Source organism: Panthera uncia (genome assembly GCF_023721935.1).
Source record: "Panthera uncia isolate 11264 chromosome E2 unlocalized genomic scaffold, Puncia_PCG_1.0 HiC_scaffold_20, whole genome shotgun sequence".
In the NCBI taxonomy this organism is placed as follows: domain Eukaryota; kingdom Metazoa; phylum Chordata; class Mammalia; order Carnivora; family Felidae; genus Panthera; species Panthera uncia.
The window spans coordinates 8470769-8494541 of record NW_026057589.1 but is presented as its reverse complement, the minus strand read 5'-3'; the positions used below and the strand labels follow the sequence as shown (position 1 = coordinate 8494541).

Below are 23773 nucleotides of genomic sequence, written 5' to 3'. Positions count from 1 at the left end.
CAACTAATGCCTAGCTGTTCTCCCTAATGCCAGGACTACCCCCAGCTGATCCCATATGAAGAAGCGACCCCAGGGTCTTCTCTGTGGCTGTCCAATGTGAGAGGATACACCCACCATTTAGCTTTAGCACTTTTTTTGGCCTGTTTACACAATTCCTGTCCATCTCTGACCAGTCAAAACAGACCTAGCCTTCTTGGGGAGTCTGTGGGGTTATCAGCATGCACACCCTATGTGGGCCAGACTGTAATCTTTGCCTCCCCTTTTCCTCCTGAGTCTGGGGAAAGGCAGGAAGGAGGTGAAGTGGACTTCTCACCGGCACCAAAGTTACGTGTCTGCCTACTGATATCTCCATTTGGACCGTCTGGCAATTCTCTTCCCATGATCCTTTCCAAACTGGCTAATGGAAACTCCAGTTTCTACTTGTTTGGGCATTAGAATCATTGATGGTTCTTTTCTTCATACCACATATGAATCTGAATAGATTCTGCCTTGAAATACAACCACCTCTCACCATCTCACTCCTAGAATATGGCAATAGCTCCTTAATAGTCTCCCTGTCTCCACCCTTACCCCTGTACAGTCTGTTTACTGGGAATCCTATAAAATTCAAGTCAAATCACATCACTGCTTTGCTCTAAACCTTCTGATGACTTCTCATTTCACCACATCCTCACAATAGCCTACAAGGCCCGACAGGATGCTCTGCCACAACCATCACCTCTCTGACTTCATCTCCTACTTTTTTCCCTTTTGCTTTTTCCACTCCAGCAATTTATTGTTTCCACACACCAAGCACAGTGCTGCCTTAGGGCCTTTGCACTTGTTGTTCCTGAGATAGCTGCACGATTTGCTGCCTCACCCTTTTCAGGTCTTTACTCGAATGTCCCTTCTCACCAACGCCTTTCTCACCCATCCTACTTAAGATGGCAGACCTCCTCACTCCACTTCTTTTTCTCCATACCAATACCTATTTCTCTGCCAGATGATTTACTGTCTGCTCTCTGCATGCAAAGTAAGCTCCATGAGGGCACAGAGTGGTCTGTGTTATAAAATGCTGCACCCCCAGCGCTGAAACAGTGCTTAGAGCACAGTATGTGGATTCGTTAAAGTTTGCCCTTGTTGAATTCGTACCGGATTGTGTTTCTGTGTAAGGAATTCAGAGGGTAGAAAAAACAAAGGTGATAGGTGCTACCTTTAAAGAACTTAGCTTGTAACTAAACACTTCCGCCCACTAGACTTGTGACTCTCAAACTCTAGCATACATCAGAACCCGTGCTGGGCTTGTTAAAACACAGGTTACTGGGTCTTACCCCTAAGTTTCTGAATCAATGGGTCAGGAGTGGGCCTGAGAACTGGCCTTTTTAACAAGTTCCTGGGTAATTCTAATGTCGTTGGTCTGAAGATCATACTTTCAGAACCACTGCTCTAGCCTCTAGATGACATGACAGTCGGGCTGGGTCTGTCTGTTCACAACTGTATCCCCAAAGCCTGGCACATTCCAGAAGTTCCATCAACATCTATTGACTGAATGACACTCCTAGAATTAAGAGTATCAGGAACAGATATGCAATGTTGGGGATGTCTTAGTCCCAGCAGTCCAGGGTAGAACTGGGCCTTCTAACTACCCCATCCAGAGAGGGGAGAGGGCACGGGTACTCACGCAGCAGAGCCAGGACAGCCCCCAGGACCGGGAGGAGGAAGCCCCCCTTCCAGGGTTTGGGGCAGGTCTCCACATGGCCGTGGCAGTCACACACCGTGGCCCTGATCACTGTGAGCTGTTCCTTGTTGCCATGGTCAGATAGAGAAAGGTGCACATTGTATGTGTCTTGCTTCAGGAACTTCTTCAAGGACAGGGCCACTGTGTTTCCTGGAGTGGACAGATAACATTCACCCTGGGAGACCCCCAAGTGGAACTGGGAAGATCATGTTGGAGGTCTGAGGAGACAGCCTCTACATCTGGGCAACAGGGAGAAATATCCCAAAAGCACACTTATGTCAAGTGTTAAAAGTTGATATTTGGCCAAAGCCAAATATGCACCATCATGGAAAGAATTACTGGAATAGGAAAATTTATTTATTGGGGCACCTGGGTGACTCAGTCAGTTAAGCATCTGACTCTTGATTTTAGCAAAAGTCATGATCTCGCAGCCTGTGGGTGTAGGCCCTTGTGTCAGGCTCTGTGCTGACAGCATGGAGCCTGCTTGGGATTCTCCTTCTCTCTCTGCCCCTCCCCTTCTCACACTCCTTGTCTGCCCCCTCCCCTCTCTCAAAAGAAATAAACCTAAAAATTTTAAAAATAAGGGAAAAGAAATTCATCATTTTCCCCCTTAAAATCAATAATTACACTATTTTTAAAATAACGAAGTTTTTTAAAAAGTCATGTCATGCAAGGCCAAAAATTTCTCAGCACCATTAGCTGCTAGACTGTTCTCTGCCTCAAAAAAGAATACATTGGAATAAATTCTTTCTGAGAGATAATTAACTCATGAACCATTAGATCATGACCTGAGCTGAAGTCAGAGACTCAACTGACTCAGCCACCCGGGCACCCCTCAAGCCATTTTTAGTTCAAAGTTTCTGCATGGGGTGCCTGGGTGGCTCAGTCGGTTAAGCGTCTAACTTCAGCTCAGGTCATGATCTCACAGTCTGTGAGTTCGAGCCCCGCGTCGGGCTCTTTGCTGACAGCTCAGAGCCTGAGCCTGTTTCTGATTCTGTGTCTCCCTCTCTCTCTGCCCCTTCCCAGCTCATGCTCTGTCTCTGTCTCAAAAATGAATAAAGCATTAAAAAAAAAAAAAAAAAAAAGTTTATGCAGACTCTCTGGCCTCCTCCTAGCAAGATGGCTAGAAGGGAGAATTTGCCCTGTTCCAATTCAGCGATGGCAAGCAGAGAGGGAGCTCTGCAGGCTGAGAATTTAGTCTACTACATAGAGGCCAACATGGTGTGTTTCCCTGAAACATCCCTACCACCATCCTATCCCCATGCTGGATGGCGATTTCTCAGGTGCTGATGACAATGGTGGTGCCAGTGACTAAGCAGGCACTAACTGGGAGCCACGCCCTACTCTTCTCCACTACCACTTTAAGAGGCAGGTACTATTTTTTTTAATGTTTATTTACCTTTGAGAGAGAAAGGGGGGGAGGGGCAGAGCAAGAGGGACAGAGGATCCAAAACAGGCTCCACTGACAGCAGAGAACCCAATGCAAGGCTCAAACTCGTGGACTGTGAGATCACGACCTGAGCTGAAGTCTGACATTCAACTGACTGAGCCACCCAGGTGCCCCAAGAGGCAGGTACTATTATTCTGATTTTACAAATGCAGAAATTGAAGCTCAGAGAGGTCAAGTAACTAATGTGAGATCACACTGGGGTAGGGGATGGATTAACTCCCCTGACAACAAGGACATGATCAGTTAGAAAAACTAATCTAAGCTGAGGCGCCTGGGTGGCTCAGTTGGTTAAGCAGCCGACTTCAGCTCAGGTCATGATCTTGCAGTCCATGAGTTCGAGCCCCGCATCGGGTTCTGTGCTGACAGCTTGGCGCCTACAGCCTGATTCATATTCTGTGTCTCCCTCTCTCTCTGCCCCTTCCCCATTCGCACTCTGTTTTTAAAAAATGAATAAATGTTAAAAAAAAAAAAAAAAAAAAAAAACAAAAAACACAAAAACTTAAGGGGCCACTGGGTGGTGTCCGACTTTGGCTCATGTCATGATCTCACAGTTCCTGGGTTTAAGCCCTGTGTCAGGCACTATGCTGACAGCTCAGAGCCTGGAGCTTGTCTCGGATTCTGTGTCTTCCTCTCTCTCTCAGCCCCTCCCCTGCTTGTGCTTACTCTCTCTTTGAAAAATAAACAAACATACATTAAAAAAAAAAAAAAAAAAAAAAAAAAAAAGGAAAGAGAAACTAACTTAAAACCAAGAACCAGGTATCAATATTATCACCAGGTGTTGGTACCAGTGGGCTTTGGTCATAATGCTCACACCTGACTGAACCAGATCTGTGATTGCTGCTGGGAAATAGTGATGAATGAAGTTCACACACCTACTGAGCACTGATGTACCAAACAACGTGTCTCTTGTGTCATCACTTAATCTTCACAATAACCGTATGGAAGTAGGTACACTTATCGGCACCATTCTACAGATAGGGATAACTGAGGAACAGTGAGGTTCAGTAGCTTGTCCATAATCATAAAGCTAGTAAATGGAGAAACTGGGTCTTGAACTAAGGCATTCTGGTTCCAGAGTCCATGCTCTATAAATGATAAGGTCAGGGATGGGGAAAAAATGGCTTCCAGGCCACAACGGGGTAACAGGAGACCAACTTGCACTCCTCAAAGGAAAGGTGCTGGTCATACACAACCAAATCACAGGAATCACAAAATTGAGATCATGTGGGTATCTGAAGCAGGTCTCCTGACCTTTCAGGGATAGGCTCAGCAGCAGTAATAGACACTGGACATATCCAAGTAGGATATATAGATAAATATCCTATTTATAGGGGCAGAACCTATAGATACTGGTTCCCCATTTCCTTCCTAGGGGACCTTAGCCCCAAGAGGAAAGGGGACACATTTTAAACCAAAGTGAACAGTGTCTCTCCAGGGGCCTTCCTGGCACTTGAGGCTGGATCCACCTTTCTCACACACCCGGGTCCTCACCCACTTGATACCAAGTTAGACCCCTTTTCAGTCCTGTGACAACTAAAATACCATGACAGACTGAGAACCTCTGGGTGGATGGAAAGAGAAAGCACAGGGAGATGGATTGGAGCGGGGGTGTGGGGGAAAGGGACTGTGGCTTCAATTTCTGCTCCATACTTACCCACTCTGTGCCCTTGGGCATACTATTTAACCTCTCTGAGCCTCATTCTCATCTTTAAATAGGTATAAAAATACTGACCGCAGAAGGTGGTAGAAATATTACAGAAGGAAAGAAAAAGCATTTTGCATATTGTTCAATATGCATTCAATAAATGGTAGGAAGCAGAGATCTAATGAGAAATCAGACTGTCTGGATCCAAATTCTGGTGGCCATCATTTTCTAGCCATAAAGCCTTTGGCAAGCTATTTAACCTTCTGTAAGCCTTGGTTTCGTCGTGTAGGATGGGTGCATACACATTTATGTGTGTTAATAGCACCTTCTTCACAGGGTTGTTGTGAGGATTAAGTCACCTAATCTATGAAGCATCTGAAGTGGTATAGTATATACCATATATAGTACATACCAGTGCTATACTAGCACATAGTAAGTATGCTCACGACATGTCAGCTATTATCACTGCAGGAATCCTAGCTCTTTCATTATGTGATACTGAGAAAGCCACACCCTCTCTCTCCTGGCCTCAGTTTTTCCATCTGTACGGGAAGGTGGTTGGACAAGAACAGTCTTAAAGGGCTGCTGTGGATTTCCACAGGCTAACACAAAGTTAAAAAGTAGCCAAAGTGTTGAATGGTGTCTCTCCAACATTTTTTGTCTTTTTTTCCCTTTTTTTAAAAAGTAGGCTTATGCCCAGCATGGAGCCCTATGTGGGGCTTGAACTCATGATTCTGAGATCAAGAGTTGGATGCTTAGGGGTACCTGGGTGGATTCTCCTTTTCTCTCTCTTTTTGCTCCTCCCCCTCTGGTGCATGCTCGCTCTCTCTCTCTCTCAAAATAAATAAATAAACTTAAAAAAAAGTCAGATGCTTAACCAACTGAGCCACCCAGGCACCCATTGGTTGACGTCCTTAACTCAGTGACCCACAAGATGCTGGAATGTGTACAGGGTCCCGGTATGGGGCAGACACCCACCTACTACCCACCACCACTCAATTACCTTTCTCATTGACCTCTGCTGTCCAGTAGATATCCGAGTCATGTGTGAGCTGGGCCTGGAAAGGGGAGGTGTGGGGGGACAGGTCCTTGTCCGTGATGTTCAGCACTTGGGGTACAGGGCTTTGGTTGCAGATAGTGATCTGTCGGGGCTCAGGGACCGGGCCATGGTCGTTGATGTCCATAAGTGTTAGCAGGAGGGTCCCAGTGCCAGTGGTGGGAGGGCTCCCTGTTCATAATTACACATAGGATCCTTTTAGTATCTGCCGTTGGTTGGAGTGATGAATGAGTGTTAAGCTCTCCTATGACCTATCCAATCAGCCCCAGGGAGGTTCCTTTTTACTGCCCAGCTGTAACTTTTCAAGACCTTCCATGCCCTGCCCTGGTCTCATCATAGATCAAACCAGTGATGGTAAATCCATGGCGGTTATGCCATCTTTCCCATAGCAGACATTACTAAGTGCTCCTAGCACCCTTACAGCCACTTCATCCATATGGCCACTACCAATCTATCACAAAAGGAAACCTACTGGCCATCTCAGGGCTGATGCAGTGTTTGCTAATGAGCTTTAGGGATGCTTCCCTTCACAGTCCTGCGGGAACCTTTCATCTGCCTCCAGACCTTGCTTCACTGTGTCAAGCAGCAATGTCAAGTCACATCCTAACTCCCAATCCTGTCATGGTATGACATCACTAATCAATCATGGCACTTCCCAGGCAGCCCCTTTCAGTCAATCACAGGGCCAATTCTGGGCTCGGTGAACCACACACTCAGGCTAAAAGAAGTCATTCTCCTAACACTTGGGTCTTAGGGAAACCATAGACAATCCTGGTCTTTGAAAGACTCCTCTCAAGTTCCCTTTGACCCTCCAGATTGGTTTGCTGACATCTTTCCCTGACACCATACACTGTGGAGGGGATGTGCTGTGTCATGGGCTCCAAAGGTACCCAAGTGGAGGGATTGGGAGGAAGCTCTCACCATCATCTGTGGCCAAGACCATGACTTCATAGACATTGTTCTTCACAAACCGTTCATCCTCACGGTCTAAAACCCCCATGGCAGTGACCTGTCCACTGTCTGGGTCCATTGCTAGCCACCCTGCTGGCTCTCTGAGGATGTGGTAGCTGGAGTGGAAAAGTTGAAAAGAGTCATATCCAGAATACCTAGAATTCTGGTTGTCCTCCAAAGCCTACTCATTCAACTGGCAGATGCTGTTATGGGTCTCGGGGCTCCTAAGCAAGATCACATGAAGAATGCATCTCACCCCAAATGGAAGCGAGAGCGGCAGAAAGAGGGCCCAGCAGGGACACATGAGAGAGAGTGGGAATACCTGCCCCCTAGACCTCTGTTCAGAGTCTTCAGTGTTGGGGAGGGTAGGAAGGGAAGGTCCTGTGCGGGGATGATGTTCAAAATATTTAGCAATCTTTCTGGTAATGGGAGCAAATGCTGGCCGTAATAAATAACCCGTCCAATACTACTAATGCTTTTGGATGCATCTGAGCCCAGCTCCTGTGTACCTGATCTTCTGATTTCCCTCGTCAGGGTCCTGCGCAGTGTAGGTGCAGACAGACTCCCCGACAGAGATGCCCTCCTGGACCTCGATGACTTTGGAGGGTGGGACAAACACAGGTGCCTCATTCACATCCTCCACATGAACTACTATGGTGGCCGTGGAGGTTGGGAGCTTCACCATAAAGGGAGCCTCATTGGTCACTTCAACGTACAGGGTGTGTTGGTTTTTGGCCTCGAAGTCCAAGCCCTGAGAGAGAAGAGGAAGGAGAACCTGAGCCACCAATTTGTGAGGAGACCCCATGCAATGCTTTGAGGTCAGAAGGAAAGGGCCCACAGTGAGGGGCTCAAGGTTTCCAGGAACAGCAACGTTGCCCTTTCCATATAGCCTCCTGCACTTTGAGTGGACAGCCAGTGGGGCCTCTCAGACCACCCCTAAACCAGAAAGCCCTACAGTTGGTTCCCAACAGGGTGGTGGAGAAACTCGTGGAGGCCTTTCTGGTGATCCTAATGACTGGGGATGCAGCTGGCATTTATAGGCTGGGGCAGGGAAACCAAGAACTGTTCCACAGGCCGTGTGACTTGCCAATATCCCCCTGAACATTCATGTACTTGTAGGTGTGAAAAATCTGTTGATAATTCCAGTCTAGAACACGTTTTATGTATTTCTGGTGCAGTTTTAATATATATGACTTTTCTAGGAATGCAAGCTTCTGGGGGGAGCCTGTAATTTGATTTGTCCAGGCCCTTCCCAAAAGCTGTTTATTTGCTGTCCTGTAAAGATACCAGTATGACTTGTGGTGTGTATGAGCCGACAGAGTGACACGCAGCATCCGCTACAGTTGGATGAGTCTCCAAAGAGAGGCAAGTAACTGACCACCTTCATTGTGTTTTCTAGTATGTTCTCAGAAGCTTGTGTACAGAAATATCTTATTATCAGTAAATTTTCCTGTAAAATTCTTCTTTATTTCACAGTTAGGGCAATCTCTTTTTCTAGAAATTATGTAAGTTAGGTAAGTTTAATTATAAATGAAATTCATTTCACAATGTAAAAAGGGCATTACAAAGTTTTTGTTGAAAGAAGGGGATAGTTTTTAAAGTATTATATATAAAACTCTGCTTCTCAAACTAGGCCATTCTAAAAGCATCAATTTTATTCAAAGACTTTTTGGGAGACAACCATATCTCAAACTACTAAGTAACATAAAACATTTTGCTATGCAAAAACCTAGATATGTGTTATGGGTTAAATGCAAAATTTGCAAGCATTCCAATAAAACAGAGCCTCTCTGTTTAAGAAGGCTGACTGGGGACAGCCACTGGGCACCAGGATCTGGGAGGAGGAGTTCTACTCATCTGCCTTAATCAAATCAGTGACTCCCACCTGTTTTTTTGAAAGGAGTCCCTGGTTAAGATTTAGTTTGAACAAAGCAATACACTGACACAAGAGGGATGGGAAAGGGTCAGAAGCCACCAGCTTGCTGCACACCCAGTTGAATGGTTCAAAGTAGGTGTCCCAAGGCAGATGGTACCTCCTTTTCCCAGAGGCTGCAGACCTGACTGCCCCAGGTGTGGGCTTGTCTAAAGCCCAAAATGACTCACCTTCCTGGTTGTCAGAATGCCCTGGTTGCTCTCGGGGTGGGTGGTGATGGTAAAATGGTCCCCATCGTCACCTTCCAAGATGCGGTAGGTGGCGTGCCATGCGGGTGAGTTGGGGGCATCCAGATCAGTCACCGTCAGCCTCTGCACCTCGTGCCCCACCACGTTCTCAGGCACTTGGGCCTCGTACTGTTGGTGTGGGAAGCACAGCACAGTCAGAGCAGAGACTGAACACCCTGAGACCGTTCCACGCTTCACCAGCTATGGATCCTCCATGTGATTCCATGGGAGCTCCGTTCCATGCCGCTCACTCTTTCTGGGATCACCCAATACCACACACCAGGGTTTCAGGGCACACACAGGTGCAGAATGTCCTGAGACTCAGCCTTCCAGCTTCTGGGACAGACCACAGGGATGGTGAGCCTACTATTCGTACATCCAGGGCCTACTACTCCAGTAATCGCACTGGTCTGGGTGCCCTAAACCCTGCCATGCCTAGCCACCTATCTAGCTGAGATCAGAAAGGTATGGAGAAGGTGGCAAGAGGGACTAGCTGCCTGATTGCTTTACGGCACTGAGCAGGAACTTTTTTGGAAGCTCTGGAGTAAGTGGCAAAAGTTGGGAACTTGGCTGCTCAGAACACATTTCTAATCAAGCCTAAATAATGTTCAGTAGCCAGAATCATCGAAGGATGGAAGGGGGGGGTGGGTGTCATCTTGACTGGCACTGAATCCCCCGTCGCTGCAGGTGTACGAAGTATTCACTGGGTGAAGGTGGACAGGTATAGGTGTGAGGCAAATTATAAGTTTTCATAACAACACGGATTTTGTTCCTTTCTTTCCTCCTTCCTTCTTCCATTCTCTCTGTCTCTCCCTCTCTCTTTCTCTGTAAAGTAACCTCTACCTCTAATGTGGGGCTAACAGTCACGACACCACGCTCAAGAGTCACAAGCTCCCCCTGACTGAGCCAGCCAGGGGCCCCTCAACAAAGATTTTCATATTAAGCACTTATGTACCAGGGATTGTGTTATGAACTGTACATAGATTATTTCATTTAAAACTCAGAACAATGCAGCAGGTATTACTATTATCTCCATTTCACAGATTAGGAAATGGGGCACAAAGAGGTTAGGTAGTTTGCCTCCGGTCTCACATCTAGTAAGCAGTGGCACAGGACTGGAAGCCATGTGGGCTGTTTCCAGAATTTCATGAGAAAGAAAAACCTCAGGGGCATCTGGGTGGCTCAGTCAGTTAAGTGGCTGACTCTTGATTTCGGCTCAAGTCATGATCTCACAGTTCAGGAGTTTGAGCCCTGCATGGGGCTCTGCACTGACAGTGCAGAACCTGCTAGGGATTCTCTCTCTGACCCTCCCCTGCTTGTGCGTGTGCTCACTTTCTCCCAAAATAAACAAACTTAGAAAAGAAAGAAAGCTCAGTCCTTCATCATCTGATGAGGAAAGAAGGACTGAAATCAAATTTACCTTCTGAGGATCAAACACAGGAGCATTGTCATTGGCATCGAGGATTTCCACTATGGCCACTGCTGTGGTGGTAGAACCATCTCCATCCATGTCTGTAGCCTGGATGGTCAGTGTGTACTCAGGGACTCTCTGGGGAGGAAAGGCAAGTTCAGGCCAAGAGGTCCCTCAGCCTGGGCTCACAGAGGCACAGCTCTGGATATACGTGGAAGGAAGGGGAATGTCTCCCCTTCTCACAGTGCTCTCTTGAATCCCTGCCCCACTACTCACCCATGGCAGAAAAGAACAGAGGCAAAGGGTGGAGGGGAAGGGGAAACACAGAACTAAATCGTTCTCCTGGGCCAACTGTGGGGTGGAGCCTGGGGATTGCCCCCTGACCCCGGGCTGATACAGAATGGGAGCTTTGAGTGGGGATTCGGGTAAAGGTATTAATTAGGAAACAGTAGGCAGCTCCAATATCCATGGAGCTAATTCTACTTTGTAGCACACAAGGGACAAATCTGGGCAACGTGCATGCTAAGTGAGCCATTCCGAGAGGAAATGAGAAAACCTACAGAAAATATCAAACGCTTGCATTTTACAGCTGCCTCCTCAGCCTTAACGAGATCATTTGGCAGCAGGCCATTGGCCCAAGAGAGCTGTGGGACATCAACATGGGAACACAGCAGCAGCCATTCCCAGCTGACTTGGATTCTCACTGCTCCACCTTGGGCTTTGGAGGCTTGGCTTCTGCTCTTGAATGTCAGGCCCCGGCCTGAGAAAGCCTGGGTAGGCGGCACTTTCCCTAAGGGCCACTCACCTCCCGGTCCAGGCCACTGGAGATGACGCTGATGGTACCCGTGCTCCGGTGGACGGTGAACATGAGGTCATGTGGGTCCTTTGGCTCTTGGCTATGGATAGAGTAAGCAACCACCCCATTGTAGGTGTTGATGGCATCGTCCTCATCTGTGGCTGTCACCTGCATCACAGAAGTGCCTGAAGGGGAGAAGGAATGAGTGAGCACCCTTCTCTCCCAGCTCCGATTACAGCATTGCCTACTTCTGGAACTATGAGAGGCTCCACCTTGGACCCATCCTCTACTTTGTGGCCGATTGCTAGGTGGTGTCCTTTTTCCTTTCTCTGCTTCTTTCTTAAAAACAAAATGCTCATCATCATTTTAAGCTGAGCACAAGGTCTGCCTGGAACAAAGATTATTTCCTATCCCTTCTTGTAGCTAGCTGTGGCCTTGAGACTAAATTCTGACAAATGGGATATACGACTTTGGGAGAAGTGTTTTTCTGAGTATGGGGCTTATTCTTCCCATCGCTTCCCTCCTTCCAGGTGTAATGGTTGGAACTCCAGGAGCAACCACAAAGTAATCTTGGAAATAAAGCCCCAATAGCAGAGCAATGAGAGAGAAGGAGCCTAGGTCTCCAACACTGCAAAGCACAATCTAGTCTTGATTGTCCACCTCTAGATTTCCTGAATATAAGGAGAAAGTAAGGTTTCATCTCATTTAAGGTCCTGTTCTTCTTTGGGGGATTTCTGTATTGGCAGCATAACCAATTCATACTTCTCAAATCTTCCACAACTCAGAGAGGAAGGAAGAGGAGAACCCCTCCCCACCAGCATCGGTTTTTGAGGTCATTATGTGTTATATCCAATCTTCACAATTATGAGTAATATAATTCCCATTTTCAGATGTGAAGATTGAGGCTCAGAGATCATGAACTTGCCCAGGGTCACAGAAAAAGAGGTCACATGTAAAGAGGCAAATCAAGATTCAAATCTAGATCTTTGTAGCTCTAAAGCTAGTGGTTCCCAAACCTGAAGCTTCTGGGAAACTTTTAAATATACAGATTGCAAAGCTGTATATTTAAGATCATCCTTATTCAGGGATCTTGGGATAGAGTAGGGGGAATCTGAATTTTTAAAGATTTTTGCTTTATTTTTGTTTTTAAATTTTTAATTAATTTTTTTAGAGAATGTGTGTGCAAGTGGGGGAGAGTGTTGGAGGAAAGAAAGAGAGGGAGAAGGAGAGAGAGAGGGAGAAAGAAAGAATCTTAAGCAGGCTCCATGCTCAGCTGGATGCAGGGCTCAATCCCACAACCCTGGCATCATGACCTAAGCTGAAACCTAGAGTGGGATGCCCACCCTACTGAGCCACCCAAGCACCCCAGGAATCTGATTTTTTAAGATTATCCCAGGTGATCTGATATACAGCCAAGGAAATCAAGTATGGAGGGTTTTTCCAGCCTTTAACGGTCTTGGCTGACTTCCAGATGGTTCTAGAAGTTGACCCAAGGCTATGTCTGGGACTAGCAGACCTCTCTAGGTGTCCCCTCCCAGTCCTCTTACCGGGTAGTACCCCTTCCAAGACGCTCCCTCTGAAAACATCCTGGGTGAACTTGGGCTTGTGGTCGTTCTGGTCAGTTACAATGATGGAGATGTTCATGGGGTCTTCCACTGAGGCACCGTTCTCTGATACAGCGTGGCCAAAGAGCTGTGGGTGCACAGGTCCAGGGTCAGCCTGACCCCACCCTCCCCACCTGGCAACGGGGCCCTGCTTTTGTTGGATGCTCCAGATTATCTACCTCATACTTCGCAATCTTCTCCCGGTCCAGCGGCTTATTCAACAACAACCAGCCTGTTTCCTTCTCTATGGTGAAGACACCCTCAGGGGGGCTGTCTGCTCCAGGGCCTGTGATGCTGTAGAAAATCTTGGTGCCTCTGTCCTTATTAGATTTGAGCTGGAAGCACAAAAAAATAGCTGACAAAGTGACAAATCTCTCACGACTGCCAACAAAAGTGAGGAGAGGTGAAGCCTTATCAGAAACTGTTCCCAGTACAGAAGCTTTCAGGGTCAAGAAACCTTATAGTAAGGCCTTTGGATGAGGGTCCCTGTACCCACCAGTGACTCCCTGGGAGAAAGCACAGTCATACCTGATTGAGCTTCTGGGGGAAGGGACCCTTGCCATTCTCAGAGACGGATATCGGTGGAACCACCCATTCTCTCTTGCGTCTTCGTAAGATACGGTTGGATGGGGAGATCTTCAATGGTTTCCTCTCCTGCAAGGAGAGAAGACCCCTTAACCCAGACATGCAAACAGCTGGAAGATACTTGACATCCTCTCACTTACAGACATTAAGGGTGAGGAGGGAGACCTAAATAGGTTTATTGCACAAGACAAATTGAAAAGAATCCTAAGTGTTTATTTACAGAGAACCAATTAAATACACTAGAATATATCCATCTAGTGGAACTGCTATACAGCTCTAAAAATTAGGAATGAATGAAAAAGAACAAAGTTGACCTACAGTATAACTAATTAAACTACAGTATAGTTTAGTATTTTATTTAACAACTTACATAATTAGTATGTACCAGCTTTTGTGTATAAGTGTAGCAAAATAAAGCCACATATTCATAGTGGCTTATATGTAAACAAAACCTATTTTTAGATGCAGAAAGAAAGTGCATACATGTAAATAATATATCTTTTTGCATAAAAGAGAGGAGAAAAAAGTATTTTTAGATCTGTAAGTATATAAAATACATAACATATGTTTAATATAAATATAGAATATATAAATAAACTTCAAAAGGAAAAATAACTGGTAACAGTGGTTATCTGTGTATTCTCTTGGAAAGGGCATTAGGTAAATGCAGAGAAACAAAAGGAGGTTATTCACTGTGTAACTTTTTAATATTTTAAAATTGTTGAGCCACATGGATATATTAGCTATTCAAAAAATTAAAAGAAAGAAATGTGGCTGAGTGCCTCAGGTCTGTCTTCCCAGAGGCTCATGGGATGTTCATGGGGTCTTGAATCACCTTCCCTTGGGGTTTAGCAAGATGATATGGGAAAGAAGGAAAGGGTGATGGGAAAGGGAATGCAAGGGGCAAAAGGTACTGGGCCATGGTTCACAAGGCAGTTCTTTGCCCCACTGGCAGGACTCTCTGGCGCCCCTAATGGAAGGGTGCAGGCATTACCCTGCTTAGATCAGTAGCCACGCCCATAGGTGTGAGCAAACTGAGGGCTAACACTGCCTCTTCTGAAGGGGTAACATGGTTCATAACCCAGCAACCTCGAACTCCTGGCCAGCAGCAAGCTGGGCATGCACAGAGAACATCTTCCTTCCTCCTGGCAGGTGCACGTGGTATCTTACCTGGACTGTTCTACCATTCAGCACAGCGAAGTCACCATCAGTGCTAAGCAGGGCTGACTCTTGCCCAGGGCAGTCCACGAAAATCACTGTGGGTAAGACAGAAACAGAGTATTAGGAAGAAGAAGGCTTCTGGAAGCTACCCTAGTGGAAGCAACACCTGACGACAGCCTCCTGGCTGGATCAAAGATGGTTTCAAGCCACTGCAGGAGACCTGGCTTTGGTCTCCATTATAATCAAATACAAGTTTCAGATGGGGCTTCCAACTTTGGCCTCAAGAGGGAGGACTACATGGTGGTTTGTGGGCCAAGCTGCTTTCTTTGTTCATGAGACCAAAGAATCAAGATCATATACATTCAGCAACATCAGCCCCAGATGGCCTCATGAGACATAGGGTTGACCTGAGGTCATGGTTGAAGGCAGGAGATTTTCAGCATTTCAGAAGACCATGAGTCCACCTATATCCAATATGCATCCTGCTACACTGCTACTCACACAGATCATTCTGGACAATCTCTAGCTGTTTCAGTTTTTCATGTTCCCTCTGAACCCCCCTGCTTAGCCACCTTTTAAATAAGCACTCCGAGGTGATAACTACCACTCACTAAGCCAGAGACTGGGCCCATTTCATCCTAAACTACCTTAGCTAAGGTAGGTATTATCTCCTTTTCAAAGGTAAGAAAACTGAGGTTCAGAAGCCCTATCAGCCTGACTCCAAACCATTGGCTAGAGAGTACTTACAACCAATGTTCTTAACCACCCTTCTTTGAAGCCAAAGCAGGAAAAGAGGGTACCTGCTGAGGGAACACATGGGCCCATCAGCACCTGCTCTGGCCGAGACACCAGTCTGCATCGTTTTCCTAGGCTGCAGCACAACGAGGACCACAGGGACAGTGCTGTGCCACAGAGATGTCAGCGTGAGGCCTTCCAAATGTCCTTTTTCGAAAAATTGTCCTTTAGTCTCAGATGATGAAGATTGTTGTTTCCCCACCCCTGCCTCCACCATTCCCTCCCTCATTTTTTAAATTATTTATTTTGAGAGAGAGAGAGAGAGAGCATGGTGGGGGGGGGGAGGGGGAGGGGGAGAGGGAGAGGGAGAGGGAGAGGGAGAGGGAGAGGGAGAGGGAGAGGGAGAGGGAGAGGGAGAGAGAGAAAATGAATGAATATAAATGAATATGAATCCTAAGCAGGCTCTGTGCTGTAAGCATGGAGCTCAATGCGGGGCTCGAACTCACAAACTGAGATCAAGACCTGAGCCAAAACCAATAGTCAATCGTTAACCCACTGAGCCACCCAGGCACACCTACAATAACTGTTTTAAAAAAACCCTTCCTTGGGTTGCCTGGGCAGCTCAGTCAGTTAAGCCTCCAACTTTGGCTCAGGTCATGATCTCATGGTTCCTGAGTTTGAGCCCTGCGTCAGGCTCTATGCTGACAGCTCAGAGCCTTGCCTTCAGATCTTCTGTCCCCTTCTCTCTGGCCCTCCTCTGCTCGTTCTCTATCTCTCTTCATTGGGGTGCCTAGTTGGCTTAATCTGTAGAACATGAGACACTTCATCTCAGTGTTGTGAGTTCAAGCCCCACATTGGCTGTAGAGATTACTTAAAAATAAAATCTTAAAATCTGGGGTGCCTGTCTGGCTCAGTCAGTAGAGCATGTGACTCTTGATGTTGGGGTCATGGGTTCAAGCCCCACATTTGGGGTAGAGATTACTTAAATAAAATCTTTTAAAAACTCCTTCCATAAAATAAGAAAGGGTAATAGATGAGTAAACTACAAAAGTAATGTGAACATGCCAAAGAATTCAAACAGTATATGAGTATAATATAAAAAAGTAGAATTCTAAATTATAAGTATCCAAAATATAAAACCTCCTAAAACTCATATTCAACAAACATCTTAATTAAAGAAAACAAAAAAACGGGGCGCCTGGGTGGCTCGGTCGGTTGAGCATCCGACGTTGGCTCAGGTCATGATCTCAGTTCCTGAGTTTGCGCCCCGCATCTGGCTCTGTGCTGACAGCTCAGAGCCTGGAGCCTACTTCAGATTCTGTGTCTCCCTCTCTCTCTGCTCCTCTCCTGCTCATGCTGTGTGTGTCTGTCTCAAAAATGAATTAACTTAAAAAAAAATTTTAAAAAGAAGAAAAAGGGGGACAAAACATAAGAGACTCTTAAGTACAGAGAACAAACTGAGAGTTGCTGGAGGGATTGTGGGTGGGGGGGATGGGCTAAATGTATAAGGAGCATTAGGGGAAACACTAGTTGGGGTGAGCACTGACTGGGTGTTATACATAGGGAATGAATCACTGGAATCTACTCCTGAAATCATTACAGCACTACATGCTAACTAAATTGGAGGTAAATTAAAAAATAACTAAGTAAATAAATAAAAGCAAGAACAAGAAAAAAGCAAAGGACCTGAAAAGACATTGACCTAAAGATATACAAATAACCAATAAGCATATGAAAAGATGCTCAGTATCATTAGTCATTAGGGAAATGGAAATCAGAATCACATTGTGGTACCACTTCACACTTGCTAGGAAAACTACTTTATTTTATTAAAAAAATTTTTTTTAATGTTTTATTTTTGAGAGAGAGAGAGAGCGCAAGCGAGGGGAGGGGAAAAGAGGGGTACAGAGGTCCAAAGCAGGCTCTGTGCTGACAGCAGAGCCTGACGTGTGGCTCGAACCCACCAATGGTGGGATCATGACCTAAGCTGAAGCTGGATGCCCCCAACCGACTGGTCCGCGCAGGCGCCCCTGGGAAAACTTTTTTTTTTTTTTTTTTTTTTTTTTTAAAGAAAAACAAAGTCCTGCCAAGGTACGAAGAAAATGGAACCCTCCTGTATTGGGAATGCAAAATGGTGTGAAAAAGTTCGGTGGTTCCTCACAAGGTAAACAGAATTACCGTATGATCCAGCAGTTCTACTTCTAGGGGTTTACCCCAAAGAAGTGAAAGCAGGAATGCACAAAGAAACTTGTACACTGATTTTCATAGCATCATTTTTCACAATAGCTGAAAGGTGCACACCACCCAAGACTCCATCAAGATATGAAGAGATAAACAAAATGTGTTATATACATGCAGTGGAATGCTATTTGGCTTTCAAAAGCAATATAATTCTGATACATGCTACAATATGGGTGAACCTTACCAACATTAAGCTAGGTGAAATAAGCCAGTCACAAAAGGACAAATACTGTAGAATTCTGTGTATATGAGGTACCTAGAATAGTTAACAGACATAGAAAATAGAATAGAGTTTACCAGGGGCTGGAGAGAGGGGCAAATGGGGAGTTACCATTCAATGAGTGCAGAGTTTCTGCTGGAAGTAATGAAAAAGTTCTGGAGATGGATTACGATGCCAGTTGCACAACAGTGTGAATGTGCTTTAACGCCACTGAATTGTTTACTTTAAAATGGTTAAAACAGCCAATTTTAGGTCATGGATATTTTACCTCAGTAAGAAAAAACAGCAGAAGTCTGATGTGGGAGTATAAAACGGAATAGTCATTTTGGAGAACTGTTGGGTGGTATTTACCAAAGCTAAATATACACATTCCCCAAGACCCAGCAATTCCCCTTTGCAGTAGAGACCCAACAAAAACACATTCACCGGAAGGCATGTGTTATAATGTTCACAGCAGCACTGTTTCTAATAGTGAAAAACTGGAAATAACCCAAAGGTCCATCAAGGGAGAATGGACAGAAACACTGTAGTATATTCACACAATGAGATCAACCACAAGGACAGATAACAACGTGGATGAACCTTACAAACACAGCTGAGTAACAGAGGCTAGGTGTAAGAGAGGACACAGGTATGATCACATGGACAGGAGGTTCAAGAACAGGCACAACCAACCTAGGTAAAAGAAGTTAAGACATTGGTCATCTTTTGGAGAGAGGGGGTCAGTGAATGGAACGGAAAAGAGGGGAGGCTTAAAGGCATACAGAGGTGCCTTCAGCTCCCCAGAGCCCAGGGCAAGCTCCCTAGAACCCAAGAGCCCCACAGAGAGAGGCAGGATCCAGTCGGGGAAGGCTGGAATGTGCCTGTGACAAAGAGAGAAGATGTTTAAAAATCAGATTGCCCTACTGACAAGGTCCCCACTGAGGGGTGGTGGCCTGTGTGTGATATGCTTGGCCAGTAGGGGAAGAAAGTGGGATCTAGGCCTGAGTCAGTTCCAGGAGGCCCTGGAAACCGCGAGACTCTCAGGCCACCTTTCAGGGTGACCCTGACCTTTGCCTCCTGAACACAGCTCATTGGTCTCATCATCTGAGGAATTTGCTCTAGGGCTAAAAGGCCCAGGAATGAGATGTGGCAAAGGTTAAATCACCTTAATATAGAGCAACAGTTAAATAATCCATGGATTTACACTCCAGTGTTTACACTCCATGGATTATTTATCCAACTATGCAAAATGGTATTTATAGTCGAGTTTTTAAGTTACCTAGGGAAGTTCTTATGCTATGAAGTGAAACCAAGTAAGCAGAATGTAAGCAGAATGTAGAAAGACCTATATAATATATGCAACTATGCACATATAAAAAGTTTGGAAGGGGACACCTGGGTGGCTTAGTCAGTTAAGCCTCCAACTTTGGCTCAGGTCACCATCTCACAGTTCCTGAGTTCGAGCCCCACATCGGGCTGTCTGCTGTCAGCGCAGAGTCTGCTTCAGATCCTGTCTCCCTCTCTCTCTGCCCCTCCCCCACTCACACTCTCATTCTCAAAGATAAACATTAATATTTTTAAAAATAATAAATAAAATACCGGAAGGAGGGGCACCTGGCTGGCTCATTTGGTAGAGCACATTACTTTTTTTTCCTTTTTATTTTTGAGAAAGAAACAGAGCGTGAGTGGGGGAAGGGCAGAGACAGAGGGAGACTCAGAATCTGCAGCTGACTCCAGGCTCTAGCTGTCAGCACAGAGCCCGATGCAGGGCTGGAACTCAAGAACCACGGGATCATGACCTGAGCCAAAGCCCAACATGTAACCAACTGAGCCACCCAGGTGCCCCAAGCATGTGACTCTTGATCTGGAGGTTGGGTTTGAGCCCTTCTTAAAAATAAAAATCTTTTAAAAAGACTGGAAGGAAATAAACCTTTCCGATGACTGTGGTTACCAGCAACTACTGTTTACATTTTTCTGTAGATCCATTTTTCTTTTAACATGAATCATCTCCCCACCCCCCGCCCCCACTTCAACTCATATGTTTAAGTCCTAACCCCAACTACCTCCAAATGTGACTGTATTTGGAGACAGGGCCTTTAAAGAGGTGACTAACTTAAAACGATGCCATTAGGGTGGGCCCTAAGCTAGTATGACTATTGTCCTTATATGAGGAAGGAATATGACCACAGATACAGAGAGAAGACCATGTAAAGACAGAGAAGACAGCCAACTACAAGCTAAGGAGAGAGGCCTGAAACAAAACCGACCTGGCTGATACCTTACTTTTTGTTAAGACCCTCAACCTGGGTTACTTTGTTACCCTAGCAAACGAACACAGCATACACCATTCTCAGCAGTCAAGACTCCCTGTGCTCCTGAATTCTCCCAACAGCTGACATTTAAATCTTTTTAAAGATTTTATTTTTAAGTAATCTCTACAACCAACAAGGGGCTCAAACTCACAACCGTGAGATCAAGAATTACATGCTCTGCCAACCAAGCCAGGCAGGCGCCCCAACAGCTGACACTTAAATACATTTTTTGGGAGGGCGCCTGGGTGGCTCAGTCGGTTAAGCGTCCGACTTCGGCTCAGGTCATGATCTCACGGTCCGTGAGTTCGAGCCCCGCGTCGGGCTCTGGGCTGACAGCTCAGAGCCTGGAGCCCATTTCGGATTCTGTGTCTCCCTCTCTCTCTGCCCCTCCCCTGTTCATACTCTGTCTCTCTCTGTCTCAAAAATAAATAAACGTTAAAAAAAAATTTTTTTTGCCTGACATGGGGCTTGATCCCACAACTCTGGGATCACCACCTGAGCCAAAATCAAGAGTCAGACGCTTAACTGACTGAGCCACCCAGGCACCCCTTAAATACTTATTTAATCTTCACCAAGCACTCTATGAAGTAGATTTAATGTCTATTTTCTAGAATGGAAAACCGAGAGGTTAAATGAATTCACTAAAGTTACGTAGCTAGGAAACAGAGGAGCTAGAAGTGGTATCCACATCTGTCACAGCCTGTCATTTTCTTACCCACTAAGGTTAATCTTTCTGATACACCCAAGACTTAATTAATATCTTTTCCCTACCTCCCATTACCTCTTCTCCTCCAACTACTGAAATAGCAGACTCTGATTTCTGGATGCCCAATGAGGCAGTGTGAGATTTGGAATAAAGCACTAAACTTGGAAGAAGTAACAGCACTTCTCTTACAGTGTTGATGTGAGGACTGAATGAGAACACCAGTAAAGGGCTGACAGAATAGGATGCATCGGGTCAGGGTCTGCTGTTGATGCAGTTAATGGACACAGAGACCCCTGTAGGCATTGACATGAACTTGCTTGGTGCTCCTGGGTAAGGCACTTGAATTCTCCGGGTCTCACAATCAATCGTTAGCTCAAGCTTTGAACCTGAGGCCTGGTTTCCCTTGGTTTGAAGAGAGAAATGCATGCTATTAGAGTTACTCAAGAGTAGTATGGGGGCACCTAAGTGGCTCAGTTGGTTAAGCATCTGACTCTTGATATTGGTTCAGGTCATGATCTTACGGTACTAGGATCAAGTCCCATGTTGGGCTCTGTGCTGGCAGCACAGTCTGCTTAGGATTCTCTCCCCCTCTCTCAAAATAAATAAACTTAAAAAAAAAAATAGCAGTAGGACCAAACATATTTGTTCCTTGATGTAATAAGAGTAAGAAAAGCTTAAAAGGAATACCTAAACCTCCTTAGGTGATTCAGCACCCTGCAGGTGTTTTAAAGATGCATACAAAGATCCCACAAAACTGTCAGTTGGAAACATCATTATGTTCATGCAGAAGTTGAAGCAACTTATTAGGAATTTATGTTTTCTCATTTGGAAGATGGAAATTAGACTTTACAGAGCCATCTTCAACACCAAATAAGATAGGGCTCAGGTCATCAAGGTTCTTGAGTTCAAGCCCCACATCGGGCTCTCTGCTGTCAGCATGGAGCCCGCTTTGGATCCTCTGTCTCCCTCTCTCTCTCTCTCTACCCCTCCCGAGTTTGCACTCTCTTAAATAAACATTTAAGATAAAAGTCTAGGGGCGCCTGGGTGGCTCAGTCGGTTGGGCATCCGACTTCAGCTCAGGTCAGGATCTCACAGTCTGTGAGTTCGAGCCCCGTGTCGGGCTCTGTGCTGACAGCTCAGAGCCTGGAGCCTGCTTCAGATTCTGGGTCACACTCTCTCTCTGCCCCTCCGCTGCTCATGCTCTGTCTCTGTCTCAAAAATAAAATAAAAGAACATTTAAAAAAAACCTTTATAAAAGTCTAAACTACAAATTTGTGAGCCCCAAAAGCTTACATGGATTCTTATGCCACATGAGGAAACTGAGGTTCAGAACTGAGATGATAGCCCAAGGTTACACAACTAGTGAGCAGAAGAGGAGTTAGAACCCAGGGTAGTCAGATTCTAAAGCCAGGTTCCTCTTGTTCATTCAAGAGCTAGTTGAGTGCTTCCTTTGTGCTCAATTTTCTTCTAGAAACTAGAGATGCATTGGGGAACAACTATCTATCCTCAAGTATCTTTATTTAAAAATTTTTTTCAAATGTTTGTTTATTTGAGAGAGCAAGAAAGTGAGCATGAGTGGGGAAGGGGCAGAGAGAGAGAGAGAGAGTTGAGAGAGAGAGAGGGAGAAAGAAAATCCCAAGCAGGCTCTGTGCTATCAGCGCAGAGCCCGACTCAGGGCTCCATCAAACAAACCGTGAGATCCTGACCTGAGCTGAAATCAAGAGTTAGACACTTAACTGACTGAGCTACCCAGGCGCCCCTCAAGTACCTTCAATAAGTACAGGATACTGCCTCCTGTCCAAAATCAACTTTTTCAGCTACTTACCAAACTAATTAACAATGCATTGACTGTAATAGCAAAACTCCAGACAATCCAAATGCCCATCAATAAGAGATTAACTTTATGTTATAACAACATCTATATAAGAGAACACCATGCAACAAAAAAAAGCTATAAATGAGGAGCAATCTCCTACGTATTATATGGAAAGCTTTGTAAGACATACAATTAATTAAAAAAAGAGATACAGATCAATATAGTCTTTGCTAATTTGCTAACATTTGTATTTTTAATTTTGTTTGAAAATACCTTTGAAGGTAACCCCCAAACTGGGTTTATAGGTGGAAAAAACAGCAGGTAAGGAACAGAGATGAGTTTTTCTGTACACTATTCTGAATTCTGACCTGCATGAATGCAATAGTTATTCAAACACTGATAAAAAAAAAAAATTAAGTCACTTTTCCCATTCATTTTTTTTTTAATGTTTATTTTTGAGAGACAGAGAGAAAGAGACAGAACGAGCGCAAACAGGGGAGGGGCAGAGAGAGAGACAGAGAGAGAGAATCCAAAGCAGGCTCCAGGCTCTGCTGTCATCACAGAGCCAGATGCAGGGCTTGAACTCATGGACCATGAGATCATGACCTGGGTTGAAGTCAGACACTTAACTGACTGAACCACCCAGGCGCCACCTCCCTGCTTTTTTTTAATTAGAGAAATGGTCTATATTATAATGCCTGCAACATCTATTACTATGTGACACTAAGAAACACAAAGTTAGTCTGTATAAAACCATGCAATGCCCAGAATGAAGGCAGAGGGCCTAATTGCAGTGATACTATCAATGCTAAAGACTTTGATTTTAGACTAACTGCCAATACCCAAAAGATAGCTCCTAGGTAGTGACACTCATCACAACAGGGCAAAAGCCAACAAGAATAGTACTGAGGGTAAAAAAAGAACAGATCTATTGTAGCCACACTGAGTTTGAGGAGTCAGGACAAATTCTGAGTGCCGTGCCCAGCAAAAAGATAGATATAAGAAGCTAGAGGTCAGGAGAGAGGTGCAGCCTAGACCCAGAGCTTTGGATGTCATCAGCCCAAAAGTGGTCATTGAGAACAAGGACAAGACCCAAGAAAACACTTGAGAGGCAAACTATCATTTCTCATTTTTTCACATCACAGTTCATACACAACGGTTAATTCTGGCGGCAACCACTCAGCACTAAAGAGGAATCATATACATTCAACTCTATTCTTTAGG

At 45.3% G+C, this 23773-nt stretch overlaps 1 protein-coding gene across 2 annotated transcripts in view; it reads right to left on the bottom strand.

Annotated features, from left to right (window-relative positions):
- CDH3 (cadherin 3) overlaps positions 1-23773 on the bottom strand; it is a 51628-nt gene that overhangs the window by 4572 nt on the left and 23283 nt on the right. For both annotated transcript variants that reach the window (XM_049622732.1, XM_049622731.1), the window contains 11 exons: positions 14547-14632; positions 13320-13445; positions 12971-13126; positions 12735-12879; positions 11197-11372; positions 10401-10529; positions 8924-9109; positions 7330-7571; positions 6791-6936; positions 5816-6040; positions 1661-1867 (listed from right to left, as the gene is read on the bottom strand). In XM_049622732.1, coding sequence (XP_049478689.1) covers positions 1661-1867; positions 5816-6040; positions 6791-6936; positions 7330-7571; positions 8924-9109; positions 10401-10529; positions 11197-11372; positions 12735-12879; positions 12971-13126; positions 13320-13445; positions 14547-14632 — 1824 coding nt within the window. The remainder of the gene's footprint in view (positions 1-1660; positions 1868-5815; positions 6041-6790; positions 6937-7329; positions 7572-8923; positions 9110-10400; positions 10530-11196; positions 11373-12734; positions 12880-12970; positions 13127-13319; positions 13446-14546; positions 14633-23773) is intronic.